This window comes from Corylus avellana, chromosome 1 (genome assembly GCF_965113065.1).
Source record: "Corylus avellana chromosome 1, dhCorAvel1.hap1.2, whole genome shotgun sequence".
NCBI lineage: Eukaryota > Viridiplantae > Streptophyta > Magnoliopsida > Fagales > Betulaceae > Corylus > Corylus avellana.
In genome coordinates, this window is record NC_142490.1 from 42,546,244 (window position 1) to 42,563,943 (window position 17,700).

Here is a 17,700-nt window from a genome sequence, read left to right on the forward strand (position 1 = left end):
TACTTTTAAGGAGCTTAAAAGTACTTTTAACAATCAAAAAGTCTATTTGAAGAAGAAAAAAATACTCGTTGGTAAAAAAAATTAAAAGTGTTTTTAAGGTCCAAAAAGTCTAAAAATTGTCAAAACGTACTTTTCGCAAAAGCTTAAAAATGAAACTTTTGTTCAAAAGTTCTTTTTAATTTAAAAGCTCTATATCTCCAATCCCGGCTCTAAATAAGAAATGCTTTTATTATATTTTTTGTTTGTTTCAATCATTGGATGTGCGTTCCACAAATCTAATGAATAATTTACAAAAGAGGTGGATGCAAATGGATAAAAAAAAAAATGGAGCATCTCATACTAAATTATTAATTATCACAGAAGCTTAAATTTATATATAAAAACAAATTTAATCACTTAAATTAATATTCTAGCATATTTATCTCAAATCTTAAGTCGCGTTAAGAGTGGGGTTGCCGGTCAACAGCTTAAAACACTCAGAGTGGCTTATACATCTTAGAGTTGTATGTAAAATGACTAACTAAAAGCTTAACAAATGTGTACATAAACCAAATGCATTTTGCATTTGACTATTTGAGCTACAATGTTTTACCAAATGTGAATGTATAAGTATTTTATGTTGTTCTTTCTCTCACTCTCTTTCTTTATTTATTTATCTTTCCCTCTTTCTTTTCAAAGAGTAAGTATATGTTTGGAAAGTGAAATAATAAATAAATAAATAAATAATGGATAATTAAATATAGAGTGCATTTAAAAAGTACGTTATTAACTAAAATAAAAAGAAATAACTTTTAGTTAGCTATTTTAAATAAAAATATAGAGAACTCATTGTAAATGTAAATGCGATAGTAGCAAATGGTAACTCCCTCAAGAAGCCAAAGTAGCCAAAGTATTTATTAAATGTAGTAGTCTTTTTCATTTTTTGGTAAATTAGTAGTAGTCTATGTTAAAGTATATACAAATATAAAGAGAAAAAGCAAGAAAGAAATATACAGATTAAGGTGGTTCGGCTTATGGCCTATGTTCACACATTAAAACATTTGTTTGGTTACATATTTCCTTGATATATTTGATGGCGTACAATACTCTATTTATAGAAAAAGAGTATGAACGTTACAAGCATTTCTATTTCTACATTAACATCAAGTTAACTTAATATATCATTTGTAACTCTTGTCAGTCTTGAGTTATTTGTTTGTTAAGTTATTGTAACTCTTGTCTCAATAGTCTATTACTTCAATCGCAACATGCTTAATTATAAATGAGAAGGTTACCAATTTTTTTTACAAAAGCTTTTCATGCAAATTGATACATTTGCACGTAATTACTTCGTATAATATGTTTGCTTGTTTAACATTGCTTTCAAAATAATGATTTGGTTAATCACATGTATAAAATAAAGAGCACTCCCATGAAAATTACAAATTAATTTGTTTGTACTGGTGAAAATTTACATTGAATAACAATTAAAAATGTCGAACATAAAAAATAAAAAAAAAAAATTAATATGATCAATAGTTGGTATTTAGCATTAGTATTTAGACTAGCCAGATTTGTAGATTTTAGCTAAAACCATCATGCTCTATAAATCTTTTTATACTCTATTAAACATTTTTTAATTATTATTATTATTTTCACTAATCTTTTTCTCCTTTGTGAACCACGCAAAAGATAGTATTTTTGAAGCTCGCCACCAAACCCTTTGCTCGTCATCATCTCGCTGTGCTCATAACTAGTGCGCTTGCGGCTGCACCGATATACTCATGTTGTAGAGAGACCGAGAGACTCAACTAGAGAGAGAATAAAATAGTTGGACAAAATTATTTGGTTTTGCTATAGTTACTAGCTACATTTATCTAGCAATGGTAGCAATTTCAAAAAATAATGTAGCTCTTGGAGAGAATGTGGGGTGATTTTTATGAATTCTAGCTAAATTTTGGTTAAAAAAAGCATTTGGCTAGTCCATCAATACTAATAGTCTATAATTAAGTTCAAACTACCTGAAAATGCGTAGACTTATACTTTTAAATTGAGTAATATATTAAAGCAATGTCATAGTGTTGCTTAGTGTCTAACCCAATATATAAAATTCTCATATACTACTTAATAAGTGAGAAATACATATCTTACCAAAAAAAAAAAAAAAGTGAGAAATACATATTCTTTTTAATAGCATGTGAGAAGTAGAATAAGATTTTCTCCATTTTATGGTGTCATGATTTAATGGTATAAATGATGCCGCGTGATAAATATTAGGGCTACTCAAATGGTGCGGTTATAACTGCCCCGCTAACCGCTTATAACCACTAATCGTTAACCGCTAATCGCTTTGATAGGCGGTTATTAAAAATTGCTAACGCTTATGGTGGTTGCGATTAGCGGTTTTAGGGGGTAGAGCAAGGCAGTTATAATTGCTAACCGCATTTGAGGTATTTATGACTGTATGTGAAATATATAATTCGGTATGCGATGTTTTGGGCTACGTCTTATTCAAAACATTGGCTAGCCCAAAAAACAGCATTTTTTTTTTCCATATTTTTTGGAACATTTTGGCTTTAAACCCTTAAAATAAGCCCATAAAATAGTCCAATTCCATAAAATAAGCCCAAAAAATAGGCCAATTTAAGGCCTAAAATACTTAAAAAGCCAAAAAACTCATATAAAAAAAGCGACCGTTTGAGCACCCCTAATAAATATGTTGGTATAGTAGTCGAAAAACGTAAATAGTGTAATATCATTTACACATGCAATAACATTAAATCAGGATGATGAAAATATCTCATCTCCATTTCGAGTGAAATGAACGAAATCTTTGTCTGAGAAGCACATGTTTTTTTAATATAATTTTTTCATCTATTTTGATGGTATTAAAATATCATGTGTTTCTCACGTGCTTAAAATACAATAATTTTATTATCTGAATTGAAGGAACTTTCTCGAACTCAATTTAAAATATATATAAAAAGTATTTACTTTTTTGTTGCATGTGCAGATTCATAAATATGGAGGACACTCTTTTGAAATGTCCAGCCCAAATTACTTAGGCCAGCTTCGTTGGAAGCCCATAATCATTTCTCTTCCGCCAAGCAAAAACGGTCTCGCGATTCGGTTCCTCTGTTGCGAAGGCCAAAACTCAGCATTAGGGTTTTGAAATTCTGAGCTACAATGTCCGATGCCAACGACTCGCATCAGAAGGTCCTCTTCTTGCGAACCCTTCGTTTTCTCTGCATCTTATTGCTTGATTTTGTGAAACGCTATAGCTTGATATAATTTTTGTTTGAACAATTTTTCGATAGAAAATTCGTGTTGGGAATGTTTGATTTCGACTTCACTGAGAGTGTATGATGTGAGCGCGCACATGTGCTGATTTTAGAATCCGAGTCTGTGAGAGACAATTAACTAAGATTTGGGGGTTGAAATTTTCCCATTGGAGCCAAAGATTAGGACTTGAAGCTGAATATAGTTGAATGTGTGTGTGTGTGTGTGTGTGTGTATGTGTATGTGTATGTGTATGTGGTTAAGGACAGATTGTAGCAAAACGGTACCATAAGTCACCTAAGCTGTACATCTATAATTCGTACATATAAGCAAAGATTTAGCACATATGAAATGGTGTGCAAAACAAAGATTAATGATTCTTGTTTTGTGGGATGCTTAATCTGCTTTAATGCAATCAATACTTCCGCTTGTTGTTCGTGGACGTTGGTTTATATCCAAATGGGTGACTTCTCACATTCTTATAGTTTTGCTACTCTTGCTTTGTTGTTGTTGTGATTTGTGATGATGATATTCTAGTTGGCAGTACATTGTCTATATCTCCCTGTCTTTGTTTGTTTTGTTACCCTTTATTATGGAAGTTGGTCAAATGACTGACTGGGGTGAAAATATCTCAGCAGAATTCACGTGGATCAGATCATGAGAGGTTGAGGGCTACAGATCGAAATCGGGATAGGGAAAAAGATGGAGACCGTTATCAAAGGAACTACAAGGATAGAAGTGTGAGAGATGATAAAGGAAGGGGCAAGTATGATGATTATGGCCGTCATCAAAGCAGCCATAGTGACAGGTTATTATATTATCTCTGATTTTATTCACATACTGAGTATCTTGGTACTATTGGCTACAAGATTTATCAGCCATAGTATCTTGTGGTCCTTTCCTGATCCCTATTGCTCTTTTGAACTTATTAAATGTAAATGTAATGACCTGTGTTAGTGAGTTAAACATGTTTTTATTTTGTAATGCATTCTGATTTGTAAATGTTATATTTTCCTTTTGTAGGCACCATTATTATGACCGAGACAGAGAAAAGAGGCATAGACATAGATCACGTTCCCCTTCTAGGGATGAATCTAGGAACCAATCTAGATCACACTCTCGTTCCCGTTCTCATTCAGAAAGGTATGCAGCATTGTCAACTGTTACTGATTAATCACTTTGATTTTCACACTTGCAAACATTCTTCTGGATTCTCAATTGATTTATCTGCCTGTTTTTCTCCAATTAACTGTTGATTTTACTATCCATCTCGAATTATTTTCTAAATGCCGCTTTCTAATTGGAATTAACCGATGTATCTTATGGAGGACGAATTATCCCTCAGTTGATCTCAGTTCAATATAGAAGGATTGCAGTTCCTCAGGTTCTCACTTGATTTTTCCCCTACTTCAAAGGTCTAGTTTCTTCTAACAAGCCAGAAGATGAAGAGAAAAAAAGGAGTCTAGTTCTTCTCTTTTCATGCCAGTCCCCACTGGAACTTCTTTGATTGAGGAAGGGCAATTCTTTTATTTAAGAAGTTCAAAATCACCACTTTTGTATGTTGCAAGTATATTGCACATGTTTCAAACATCCCGTCGAGTGGTTTATAATGATTATGAAATTCTGGTTTATACTACATAGTTTGTATCACTCTCCAATGAAATCATTCTTTCCATTGAAATTTGTATCACTCTCTTCCCACTCATACTTATTCTAAAACCTTTGTAATTCTCTATAATATACTAATGGGACTTTTGTCCTTATAAACTTCATTGTGGATATTCTCTGTTCATGCACACTCTCAAAGTCAGGAAGTACATTAACTAATTTAGTAATTCTCCCCCTCTCTCCTTTGTCCTCTATGTTCATCCGCATGTCCACCCATGGTTTTATATCTGGATGAGTGTATAAATTGTTGTCCCTTCAGTTTATGCACTAGAATTTATTAAACCTTGTGCTGGAATGAAGCTAAGAAATTCATGGCAAGTGAGTCCATCCTTGGCATCTCAGGCTCATTAATTGTCCGAGCTTAGTCCCCATTAGGGCTGGGAGTCGGATAATTCAGTTACGAAAATGGGATTTTCGCATTTCGCACTGCCATGGTCGGTAAAGTTAGAATTTTCACCGACTTATTCTGCCAACTTTATTTTCCGTTACCGACATGATTATGGTGATAGTTGGTAATGTCGGTAAGCAAAGAAATGGAAAAGTTGGTCGGTAAAGTTGGTTCGGTTAGAAAATGTTATTCCGTCTACCGAATTGAGTTTGTCAGAAATAGAAAAAGTCTACCACCTACCGGCCATCGGTTAAGCGGTGTCGGTCGGTGCTCGGTCGGCAAGTGGTCGGCGGTTATTTTGCACAGCCCTAGTCCCCATATTACAAGCTTTTTGTTAGAGTTGCAGAAAGCTTGGTTTGTCAAATTCTTTGTAGCCAGGCTAGTGACACAATTTCAAGTGGGAGCAAAATTATGAGGCTTCCAATTGAGTATCTATTAGACAAAAATGTAGTGTGACGAAGGCATTGGGTCCATAATTGTTAGCAATTTTGTTTCATCAGTATTCTGAAATTGAGATTTCTTTTTATGTTGGAAAAGAACTACTTATCAAAAAAAAAAAAAAAAATGTTGGAAAAGAACCTGTAGCCATTTCGTATCATCATATGAAAAGTTCTTTTACATGCAGAACTTATTTGTTTTGCTGATCTTGTTTTATTGTTCTTGTTTGCATTTTTGCTTCTCTCCTGCTGTGATTAGTCACCTTTTCCCCTTATTTTATAGTTTTCAGTTGAATGTATTGTGTTTTTGAATTTCGTAGAATTTGGAAAATGCTGTTGTTTAATTTTGTTCTTCTAACTGTATCACTCCATTATTGTCTTGCTGACTGTCTTTATGCCTTCAGCAAAAGGACAAGTGGTTTTGACATGGCACCTTCCGCTGCGAATATGCTGCCTGGCACTGCTGTTCCAGGTTTGTATCTTAATTCTTAACTACATATACTAATTCCTATGGACTAGCTGAGTACACCAGGTTCTCTTCATTGGGAAACTTGCTGATTTTCATTTTGCAGTAGTTGCTGCACTTGCCTGTATGTTTAGAGTTGTTTGTGGCTTTTATTAAATATTTTATAATAGTTAACTATGGAAACTGAGAACCATTGTTGTGTTCTTTGGCTGTTGTGTGTGGTCTTGTGTTTGTGTTTCATGATAATGGTTTGGGTAAGAAGGCAATGTTGGGCTACATGTCCCACTGTGCTACCCCACGACGTCACTGCCATAGATCTTATGTTCAACGGAGAACAAATGCACCAATTAGCTGGATCTTGTTCGCCTTCCACCGGCAACAGTTGCCATTTGGTAGATCTACAAATATTTCCATACAATCCGCAGTGAGGGATTTCATTTCTTACTTTATTGTTTGATGGTATATTTTGGATATGGTAGGTTTCTTTTCTTGTCCTATTTATTATGAGATAGATAGTATATGCTTTTAGTTGTGCTACTTCTCAAAATTGTCTTGCAACACATTTCATTCTTTCAGCTATATTAGTCATTCTTCAGTATTTACGTGCTTCTTTTCTGGCAATAATGTAGTTCAACCACCGGTTGTTTCTCAATCAGTGCCAGGAATAATACAGAACATGTTACCTTTTGGGACAACACAGGTAGGTGTTCTCCCCTAGCATCAGTTTTTGATTTCTGCTGGTTTGTCAATTTTTATCCTTGTGTGCCTTAATTAAATATTTCTATCTATTACAGCTGGGAGGTCTTTCCCTAATGCCAGCCCAAGCCATGACCCAACAGGTAAATGTGTAATGCCCTCCCCCCTCCAGGTTTGATGTATGTTTATAAGAATTTCCATGGACTTTTTCCATTGCGTTTCTTTCTTGCAGGCTACAAGGCATGCACGACGGGTATATGTTGGTGGGCTTCCCCCCATGGCTAATGAGCAGGTGTTTCTTTGGCTATTATTTCTTGGTTCTCTTACCTGAGTATGAACAAGGCTTCTGCTTCCCTTGCTTGGCATTCCTGACATGATATCAGGCCTCTTTATACTTTTTTTAGCTATCATTTGTACATTCAATTCTTATTTCTTTAATCAAGCATGGTATCATGATCCTTTACAGTTCCTTTTTTTCCCCTTCAGTATTTTGTGACTTTACAATTAAGTTTGGACTTCTACTTTATGTTTGTGTTGCGTTCTTATGCTACAAACTTGTATTATATGTTGCATACATCTTTTAACTGCTGATTTGCAGAGCTATAAATTGACCCCAAAGATATAACCATAAAAGGTGGTGCTTGGAACCAAAATTTTATATTTGACCAATAGATTCACTTGAAAGACAAAGAAAAATTACTATATGAGTGGGCGAAAGATATTATATCTATTTTGGGGAATGAGATGTTCCGTTTTTATCTGTACCATCCACTTGTATGCATAGATTGGGTGGTTTCCCTTGAGACCTTCCACGTAAGTGGTATATTGTGTTATTGTGTGACATTTTTCACAGAGCAAATCCAACTCAAAAGTCATGGAATTTCTTAAACAAACTATCATCTCATACAGAATAAAGATGACGGAGATGGGCTCTCTTGATTGTGATGTAGCATTGGAATTTTCTTGTTCTTTCTTTTCCCTCTTTCTGTGTAAAGCTTTATTACACAACCATTTATGTCTAATAGTATTTTCCTCTACATGTTTGTGTCTACAACTAGAATGCTAATTTTCCATGTTTCCAGGATCTGCGGTGTTGCTAATTTATAAGATAGCTTGTTAGATGCACACCATGACCTAATGGTTGCAGTTAACCTAGAAATGTTTTTTTTTTCCCCTCATTTGTCACCTATCATGCATCTTACCTTTCATGGTATTATTGGAATCAATTTGAAGAATGATCTCCTTGTATTTTTGAAACAGACAATTGCAACTTTCTTTAGCCATGTCATGGCTGCAATTGGTGGAAATTCTGCTGGTCAAGGTAGTCACTTTACTATAAACATGTTCCACATGCTTGTCTTTGCCATCCATGATTCAGTAATCAAACTTTCTAGTGCATATGTATTTCTCACTGGTTTTATTTGATTGTAGTGCATAATCCAGTGTTTGAACTTGTAGGTGATGCGGTAGTCAATGTTTACATTAATCACGAGAAGAAGTTTGCATTCGTGGAGATGAGAACTGTTGAAGAAGCGAGTAATGCAATGGCATTAGATGGGATTATATTTGAGGCATGCCAATCTGAAACTCTTTTGTCTAAATTTTTCTTTTGATTTTCATAAGTGGAAGGGTGAATGTGGTAAATGCAAATGAAAGGAATTGAGGTGAGAATGAAATAAGAAGCACATATACTAAAAAAATCCAGTTATCATGTATGTGGTTATATAACTGCACTGTGTATTGACTCAAATGAGGGTACATTTAATATTCTCCTCATTTGACATGCTTCTTGTGATCATACAAGGGGGTTGCTGTGAGGGTGCGAAGACCTACGGACTACAATCCTGCATTAGCTGCGGCACTTGGTCCTAGCCAAGCAAGTCCTCACCTTAACTTATCTGCTGTTGGGCTCACACCAGGGTATGTTGGCTGTATAATAATAATAATTGGAATGTTGAATTTAAGAGATTAATTCTTCCGGGGTACTAATTCCAGATCTGATTGCAGTTTAACTGGTGGAGCAGAGGGACCAGATCGTATCTTCGTAGGTGGACTACCATACTACTTTACTGAAACACAGATAAGGGAATTGCTACAGACATTTGGGTATGGGGCTTAAATTACTATCCATCTATGCATTTTTCTTGTTGAAACCTCATTATTTTCGTTTCCCCATTCCACTTATAGGTCTACCGCATGTGTGATCAACTATATTTTCATGTTCTAATTGTACACTTGACCTATTGCAGACCTCTCCGTGGATTCGATCTTGTCAAGGATAAAGACACAGGAAACTCTAAAGGATATGGTTTCTGCGTTTATCAGGTGAATGAAGTTAACATTTAGAATCTCCAGATCTTGGCTTAGAATGCTGAGACTTTATAATTGTGGAGGGTTCTTCCTTCTGAAAACTGGTCAGCTAATGTACAAGAACTCCAGGATCCAGCAGTGACAGACATTGCTTGTGCTGCTCTTAGTGGCTTGAAAATGGGGGATAAAATCCTAACAGTCAGGCGTGCTGCTGCGAGGTTGGTGTACTTTAATCAAATGATCCACAAATTTATAGGAAATTGACAGTCTTTACCAAGTCTTTTTCCTTTTTTCTTTTGTTCATATTTGGGATGGAGAGGGGTGGGGTTCATTTTTCTGTGAATGTCATTGTTTTATTTTATTAGAATTCCTTTGTTTTACTTCCTCTTAATGCTCTTCAGCCTAGTTGAACAGGAAGTTCAGTAAGAAATTGTGTCAGTAAAAAGTTCTTTTTTATTTTTTTGTTGAAATATCTATAGAAATCAAATTGAGTGGGAAAAAATTATTGGGGAAGTTGGCACTTTCTCCAGCGTTTGAGAAATTGTATTTTATTGTTAAATCTGTATATATTCTGCTGGTATTTGTATTATGAATTATTTAGAGTCAGTTTATTCTATTTTGTGTCTGATTTTCATGGATGTAAATATAATTAAGTGAGATTCAAAAGACTGAAACCTGATGAAATTCTTCTATTCCAACAGTGAAGTGACAATACATCTAGTAGAAGTTTCTTTGATTCTAGAAGCATTAGGTTTTCTGTTCTATATGTGAAGTGTTGTTTAATATTTACCAAATATATTATTGATGTGCATATCTTGCTTTATGGTTTTAACTCGAGTGTTAAACCATCAAATATATAAGTTGCAATATGCATGTTTGATTATGAGCCCATGAAAATTACCATAAACTTTGTTGCATTGGATTTTTACAGCTTGGGGCACTCCAAAACAGAGCAGGAAATGATCTTAGCACAGGCACAACAGCATATAGCTATGCATGTAAAGCTCACTTTAGTTTGCCCCCTGATTATTTATTTTAATCTCGTTCATCTAAATTCTTGACTTATTCATTGTTTTGTCTTATAGAAAATAGCTTTGTTAGCTGGTGATGTGAATCTTCATGGAGCAGGGATGGCACCTGTAACTATTGCAGAAACTCCAACTAAAGTTTTATGCTTGACTGAGGTAGTATCAACTTTTAATATAAAATAATTGTTGTAATATAAGTTAAATGATTGAATTCATACATTCCTATCAGCTTAAGTTTTTTGGATAAATGGTGATTTAACATTGTATGAGTGCAAAGGTCTTGAATTCGAACTTTGATTCCGTCATTTACCTCCCATTTTAATTATAAATTTCACATTTTAGGGCTTACCTTATAAGGGGGAGTTTTGGCCCACATGTGAGGGGAGGTGTTGGAATATAAATTAAATGATTAAATTCATCATTTCCTACCAGTTTAAGCTTTTGGAATAAGTGGTGATTTAACAATAATCACCAGCTATATTTCCTGTGTTATTGGCTTCCAATATTTACTATCCTTCCACAAGAGTTATAAGGAGTACATGCAGACATGTTCTGCTTATATACTTTGGTTAGACCATTCATCTTTAGCTGTACAAGTTTGATTGATTTTGTCAGTTGTGGATTTTAACTATTCACTTGCAAGTACTTGATTTTTTCCACTAATGATGAAGGCAATTAGTGTGGATCAACTGAGCGATGATCAAGAGTACGAAGAAATATTAGAAGACATGCAGGATGAATGCAGCAAATTTGGTATGCGTGTCGGAATCCATATCTCCTAATAACTGACTTATGTTTCTAGTTAAAAACTTGTGTGTAAATATTTGTAAAAAAAAAATTGAGTTGACCCAGGAATAAATTTGTGAGAGAGTTGTGAATTGATATCTCTAGACCCAAGGCTAGAGTAACTAGAGAAATCGAGCAACAAAAGCATCATCACTTAGAAAAGACAAGCAATTGATACAAACATTGTAACTTATATAACAGAATTGGATGCCTTTTTTTTTTTCCCTCTTTCAATTATACCACAATTTACCACCTGAGCTGGGGGCTCAAGGTTCAGAAGCACACAATTGAATGACCCATATCAATACTATTCTTGTTATATTCCTACCACCAAAAAATATACTTCTGCTCTAATTCTGTTGCAAGACAAATGGAACCTTGGTAGAATGATGTATTTATTTCCGGATCACGGTTTTTACTACTGCCATTAAGTTACAACTAGAAACTTTCTTTTCCTTGGAATGATAGGAACTTTGGTGGACATCATTATTCCCCGTCCAAATCAAAATGGAGAGCAGATCCCAGGTGTTGGAAAGGTATTTAGTTTGCTGTTGGGTTTCTGCCTGACCTTACTGTGTTAAATATTTATTTTCATTTCTTTGCTTTATAAACGTGTTAGTACTGTTGTCAGAAATATGATTTGCTTATTTTCTGTTTGCTCCTTGAGCATCAAGAATTGTAGTAGTGCTATTAATTCAGTAGATATTTCTCTGTGAAATATTTCTAAATCGGACATCTCTAATTGTTGGTACGGTACATCAGCGGTGACAAGCTTTGTTGATTGCATGCCGGAAGCAATCAACATGTCAACCAACATGCGGTGGGAGGATGAGAGAAGAAAGATAGATGGAATACCATAAATATCCACATTAGGGCTCTTGTCAGTGTTAACCCCAAGGGGTTGGCTTGGTGGTTAGGGAGTAAAGCCTGGGGCTCTGAGTTTGCTCCTCAGTGGTCTCAGGTTCGAAACCCACCAGGTGCTACCTCCCCCTTGGGGCCACACCCCTTTGGTGAATAGCCAGTGACTTACCCTGTTCCGTGTAGGGAAACTTCCGAGGGTGCGGTGCACGGGGCCGGGGTTTACTCTGCAGGGGTGGGTCCGAAAGGCCCTGCCTTGTAGAGGTTCCTCGATATCAAAAAAAAAAGGGCTCTTGTCAGTGTTGTTGTGTTGCTGTTGCATAATTGTACATCCTCATCATGGGAAAATTATGCATGTTGGCTGGGGTTCGTTTGAGTAATGCAATGCATATTTGTCTTATAACATCTTGGTCTTCTTGAAACTAATAAGCACATATATGAGCAGACTTGTGGGAATTTGATTCTTGTATTGGGGAATAGCTATCTTCTGTTAATTCTTCGCTAGATTCTCCTAACTAGACTGTTTCCTTCTTTCAACTGATTACTAATAATGTTTTTTTTACTAGAATGACCTTTTATCATACGATCCTTATGGTTTCACTTTTAGGTGTTCCTGGAATATTCCGATATCATCGGTTGTGCGAATGCAAGGAATGCACTGAATGGAAGGAAATTTGGAGGCAATGCAGTGAATGCCTTTTATTATTCAGAAGATAAGTTCAAAACCAGAGACTATGGAGCCTAAGTATCAAAATGTGCGGTAGTTTGCTGTTGCCCTGACCACATTTAGGTACCTGTTAACTCTTTGTATGGACAGCATGTCATATTTAACTTTTTTGCTTTTATATCGGCTTCTTGTCTGGATCAGGCCTTTCCTGTATTAGTGGTGCTTTGCCTCTTCTCTTTCCTGGTAAATTGTACCTACACATGATATATACAAATTATGTCATACAGATTTGCCTATATATACTCACTCAATCAGCACCTTCACTGAAGTTGGTTATTTTCTGTGTATCTCTTTCAATTTATCTATAAAGTTGCTTTAGTAACATTTATGGTAGCGGACACTTTAGCAGGCGTTATTAAGACAAGTTCAATGGTAAAAAGGACATCTTAACAAGTGACGCAAAATTGTTGCCCCAACAACTGCATTCAGGAAATTTGGATGATTTTTTTTGAAAAAATATATATCTTTTTTGGTCTTGTCAATTAACTTTTGACTCGAATAGAGTTAAAAAAAAAAAAAAAAAAACCTTATTCCGTAGTAATTATCAGCAAATATGACATTTCCTCTTTTTTTTAAAAAAAAAAATTAAGGGGAAAATATATTTTACCTCTAAGTATTCACCCATTTACACTTTTAACTTCAAGGTTTAAAAAGTGACATTTTACCCTCTCCAAATTTCTAAATTGTTGCAATTTGACCATTCTGAATTTTTTTTTTTTTTTTTTTTTTTCCAAAATGCTCAAACCCAAGTTGAAAAAAAATAAAAATAAAAATAAAAATTAAGGGGTAGTTGGCCACCCCAGTTGGGCCTGAGGGTGGCTTCGGCCACTCCAGACCGGCTACCTTTTAATTTTTTTTTATATTTTTCTAATTTGGGATAGGGGTATTTTGAAAAAAAAAAAAAAAAAAAAAATAGTCAGAATGGTCGAATTGCAATAATTTGAAAGTTTAGGAGTGGATAAAGTGTTACTTTTTAAACATTGAGGTTAAAAGTATAAATTGGTGAATAATTCATGAGGTAAAGTGTAATTTTCTCTTTTATTAACTAGATGTACCAAAAAAAAAAAAAAAGTGGATGTGCCAACAAAGCCCTTTTTCTTGGACTCTAAATTTTTTAATTGATGGGCATAATTGTATTATTACATTCACTTCTGATGAAAATGCTGACAAAGGTACCAAATTTAGGATAGGCAAAAAAATCTATCCAACTGAAAACTGAGATCTTGGAGCACAGGGATTTTGTGGCCTGGTTTTTTCCTACAATAATAAACAAATAAATTTAAATTGGGAATAGCAATACTATAATTTTTTATGTTATTATTTCCCTGGGCAATAACGTTATTGCACTAGAATAATTTATTCCCATAAACTTTTATGAATTACTTTATTGTCGCATCATAGGCTGATTCATAGCCTACTAAATGTGTAATCCATTTTCATAATCAGATTTGGACTTGATCAAGTCTGGCCCAACCTATTCTAGAATTATTATGTAAATTCCCATATTAGCCTTGATAGATTTTTTCTCATAGGAATTTATATAATTGTCTCTCTCTAATCAAATCTTTAAAATTTGATTACCTTTCCTAACTACCTCACCTCATATTTTCCCTATAAATAGAATACATAATACAATTATGTAATAAAATTCGTTCAACAAAGATGTAGTTTTACCAGGCTCTGGAATGATGGACGTACGCCTCTAAAGTCAAATTACTTCAAATATATATATATATATATATATATATATATATATATAACTTGCTTCTATTATTATCATTATTTTCTTCATTTTCTTACATATTTCTACAATTTAAGTACTTTTTTACCTGAATAGAATTGACAATCTAAAGTAAAAATTAAGAGCAAGAGTACTATTGGCCAGCACTAGAGTTCTTATTAGTTATTACATATTCTAACCGCCCAAGTTGGCCTCAAAACAGTCTTATTCGTAAGAAGACAATATATAATAAGAGGGAATACAAAAATAAGAAGCTCTCTTTTCACTTTCTCTACTATATATATATATATATATATGTGTGTGTGTGTGTGTGTGTGTGTGTGTGTGAATTATTTACAGTCAATTTAATTTATTCTGTTTGTTTTTTTTCTGATTTTCACGGATATAAATATGAAAACTCGGATGCAACAAGCTTAACCCTCATGAGATCTGATTAACAACACAATTTTTGCTTCATTAGATCATGTATTATTTTAATATGTCAGGATATTATTTCCTTGCATTGATTAATAGGTTTTTCAATGTGATTTAATCAACGGGCAGCTATAGAAAAAAAAATAATAATAAAAACAAAAATGCAACGTATTAACAAGAGAAAGTCTAAACGTCATTTTTCTGTCGTTCTCCCATTCAATTTATAGGATCCACATAAGTAAAGGTGTGTGTATCCTACACATATGATAACGACAAATAGCACTTCTCAACTAATAACTTAAAACTCTTTTTACATTTATCTGAAATCACAATAAAAAACAAAATTACAAAAAATGCACTCTAATTTTTTTTTTTCAAATAAACCTTAATTTTCATTGAAAACTCAAAATACTTTTCAAAATATAAAATACTTTTAAAGGTGAATCATAATTCCTACACCCCCCCAAAAAAAAAAAATCTTTAAAAAATAATTTGACAACTATTATCCACATATATAAACAAGTATGAGGCACGAGATGAGCGGAAGTCATCGACTTGTTTGTTAAACAACACTGACATTCCTAAATACGATTTATTTCATTTTACAAAAAAATCAACATCAAAATATTCACTTTATATCATATAATTTACTTTTTATTATTATTCAAATAAAAAAAATCATTACAAAACAAAATTTTTATATTTTTTAATACTACTTTATCGCTTTTCTTTACTAATTATTATACTAAATTTTTTTTTCCTCACCGAACAAACCCAAAATGATTCTGCTGACTCGGAACAATGTCACTGCGATTTGATGTGGATAAGATCCCTCGTAACCTCGAACTTTCCCAAATCTAGTACGACCGTATGCATGTGGACAAAAATAGGACCCCTACTTCCCACCAACCATCGTATCAGATCTGGGCACTTGCTGTCTCAATCCCACTACCCGATTGGCTTCATTCTTCCACGTCGCCACGTCCCCATCCCCCCAACAATTACGCTTTACCTCGAATGTATCTCATCTATGTAATATCTATCAAATATCTAGCGAGTTTTGGATAACATTGCCACGTCAGCTCTCCCTGTCTATTTCACTCCCTATAAAAAACCATGCATCACAAACGTTGTTCTTCATCGAGCTGTTTTAGATCTGCTTGAAGTTTGTTGATTTGTGTTGTGGAGGAAGTTTTTTTGAAAGCAAAAAGAGAAGAAGAAGATGTTGGGGATATTCAACAAAGGGTTTGTTCAGCCGCCGCAGGAGCTTAATAGCCCGGCGCCATTGAAATCCTCTGTGAAGCCCAAGCTTTCACAAGAGATTCTCAGGGATTTTGTTTCTCATGATTCTGGTAATGCTGTCTCCATCAGCTTTGGAGATGGAACCTCTTTTTCTTATCTCCCACCAGAGAAACCATTTTCCATTCATCAGAGGTAATTTTCTTCTCTCTGCCCATTCCGTGAAATATATATATATATATATATATATAAGTTAAGAAAGAAAGAAATAATATTGGGTTTTAGTTCTGATTTAGATTATATAATAAATAAATTGATATTGCAGTATGTTCTGTGCTGTGGATGGAATATACTGCATTTTCCGGGGGAGCTTAAACAATCTGTGCCATCTGATCAAGCAGTATGGGCTATCAAAGGGCACCAATGAGGCGATGTTCGTGATTGAGGCCTACAGGACTCTCCGTGACCGTGGCCCATACCCGGCCGATCAGGTCCTCAAAGATCTGGACGGCAGCTTTGGCTTTGTGGTCTTTGATGACAATGCAAAAACTGTGTTTGCTGCTCTGGTAATTATTAATTACTCTTTCAGCTCTAAAATGATTCATAAATACGGGTTTTTGGTTTTTGTGTGTCGGGTTTAGGCCGTGCTTATATAATAAGATTATATAGAATAACTTTCACACCACTTATTTAATTAAACGGGTTGCACTTTGTTATTTGGTTGTGCAGGGTGGGAATGAAGAAATCAGGCTGTTCTGGGGGATTTCAGCTGATGGTTCTGTGATAATTTCTGATAAGTTGGAGGTTGTAAAAGCAAGTTGTGGTAAATCATTTGCGCCATTCCCTAGTGGTATGTATATATTTATTCCAGTTGATGTAAGAATTTCCATGGAATGACCAAATTGGTCGTAAATTATGTTTTGTTTTGAGGCCAATCTGATGAGGTTGGATTTGGTGGATACAAATGCAGGGTGCATGTTTCACAGTGAGCATGGATTGAAGAGCTTTGAGCATCCAACGAAGAAAATGAAGGCAATGCCTAGGATTGATAGCGAGGGGGTCATGTGTGGGGCCAACTTCAAGGTTGATGTCCAATCGAAGATCAACAGCATGCCACGTGTTGGCAGCGAAGCCAACTGGGCACTATGGGGCTCAGAATCCTGACCATTCAATCGAGATTCTTAAACTCAATTATGTGAAACCCCCCCATCCCCCTAAAGGCTGGATTTTATGTTAATTTTTCTGGTTTTAGAGAGTTTAAATTGACGTGCAGTTCTTGTAAATATAAATATAAATAAAATAATGTTGTTTTAAAGTATTATTATTACTTGGTCCACTTGAATGGATGGCATTGCAAGGCCACCTGTTTCAAACAAGTGAAATTATGGGATTGGCACTTCAAGCAGTTTCGAACAAGAGGGTCTCTAGATCTATATAATTGTCACAATCAATATGCCAATTTTTCTTTCTCTTTCTCTTTCTCGTTCTTCATTCAATGAACTTTTAAGAGGAATATAAATCTCAAATAAACAAAATGAATAATTAAATGAGAAAGACAAAAATTGGGGCAACTAAATACTATTAAAGTATCTTAATATCTTGTCTCTAAATGGTAGTTCAATTGACTGTAGAGTATGCCTTATAAAATAAAGATCACTAATTCTAATCCGCCTCTTTTTTCCGA

General features: G+C 34.5%; 2 protein-coding genes across 4 annotated transcripts; both read left to right on the forward strand.

Annotated features, from left to right (window-relative positions):
* Positions 1 to 3,046: 3,046 nt before the first annotated feature.
* On the forward strand, positions 3,047 to 12,898 carry LOC132168892 (splicing factor U2af large subunit A). 3 transcript variants are annotated; one of them, XM_059579974.2, is made up of 18 exons: positions 3,047 to 3,195; positions 3,894 to 4,066; positions 4,282 to 4,401; positions 6,156 to 6,223; positions 6,847 to 6,917; positions 7,012 to 7,056; positions 7,146 to 7,205; positions 8,174 to 8,234; positions 8,372 to 8,484; positions 8,718 to 8,833; positions 8,921 to 9,019; positions 9,163 to 9,238; positions 9,353 to 9,441; positions 10,155 to 10,221; positions 10,309 to 10,407; positions 10,923 to 11,004; positions 11,506 to 11,573; positions 12,503 to 12,898. In XM_059579974.2, exons 1-18 carry the CDS (start codon positions 3,166 to 3,168, stop codon positions 12,638 to 12,640), a joined length of 1,575 nt encoding a protein of 524 aa, XP_059435957.1. In that variant the 5' UTR covers positions 3,047 to 3,165; the 3' UTR covers positions 12,641 to 12,898. The 3 variants fall into 3 exon arrangements, with proteins under 3 accessions (XP_059435957.1, XP_059435960.1, XP_059435958.1); XM_059579977.2 differs by having other exon boundaries at positions 6,874 to 6,917; XM_059579975.2 differs by having other exon boundaries at positions 3,048 to 3,195; positions 3,897 to 4,066.
* Positions 12,899 to 15,898: 3,000 nt separating this feature from the next.
* Positions 15,899 to 17,337, forward strand: LOC132171334 (stem-specific protein TSJT1). Its single transcript, XM_059582625.2, has 4 exons — positions 15,899 to 16,211; positions 16,342 to 16,582; positions 16,746 to 16,866; positions 16,987 to 17,337. Exons 1-4 carry the CDS (start codon positions 16,000 to 16,002, stop codon positions 17,178 to 17,180), a joined length of 768 nt encoding a protein of 255 aa, XP_059438608.2. The 5' UTR covers positions 15,899 to 15,999; the 3' UTR covers positions 17,181 to 17,337.
* Positions 17,338 to 17,700: the final 363 nt, after the last annotated feature.

Coding starts and splice junctions, on each gene's coding strand:
- LOC132168892 (XM_059579974.2), top strand. CDS start 3,166: ATGTCCGATGCCAACGACTCGCATCAGAAG. Junction 8,485..8,717: donor TAGATGGGATTATATTTGAG/GCATGCCAATCT, acceptor TGATCATACAAG/GGGGTTGCTGTGAGGGTGCG. Junction 8,834..8,920: donor GCTGTTGGGCTCACACCAGG/GTATGTTGGCTG, acceptor ATCTGATTGCAG/TTTAACTGGTGGAGCAGAGG.
- LOC132171334 (XM_059582625.2), top strand. CDS start 16,000: ATGTTGGGGATATTCAACAAAGGGTTTGTTCAGCCGCCGCAGGAGCTT. Junction 16,212..16,341: donor CCATTTTCCATTCATCAGAG/GTAATTTTCTTC, acceptor TTGATATTGCAG/TATGTTCTGTGCTGTGGATG. Junction 16,583..16,745: donor AAACTGTGTTTGCTGCTCTG/GTAATTATTAAT, acceptor TTGGTTGTGCAG/GGTGGGAATGAAGAAATCAG.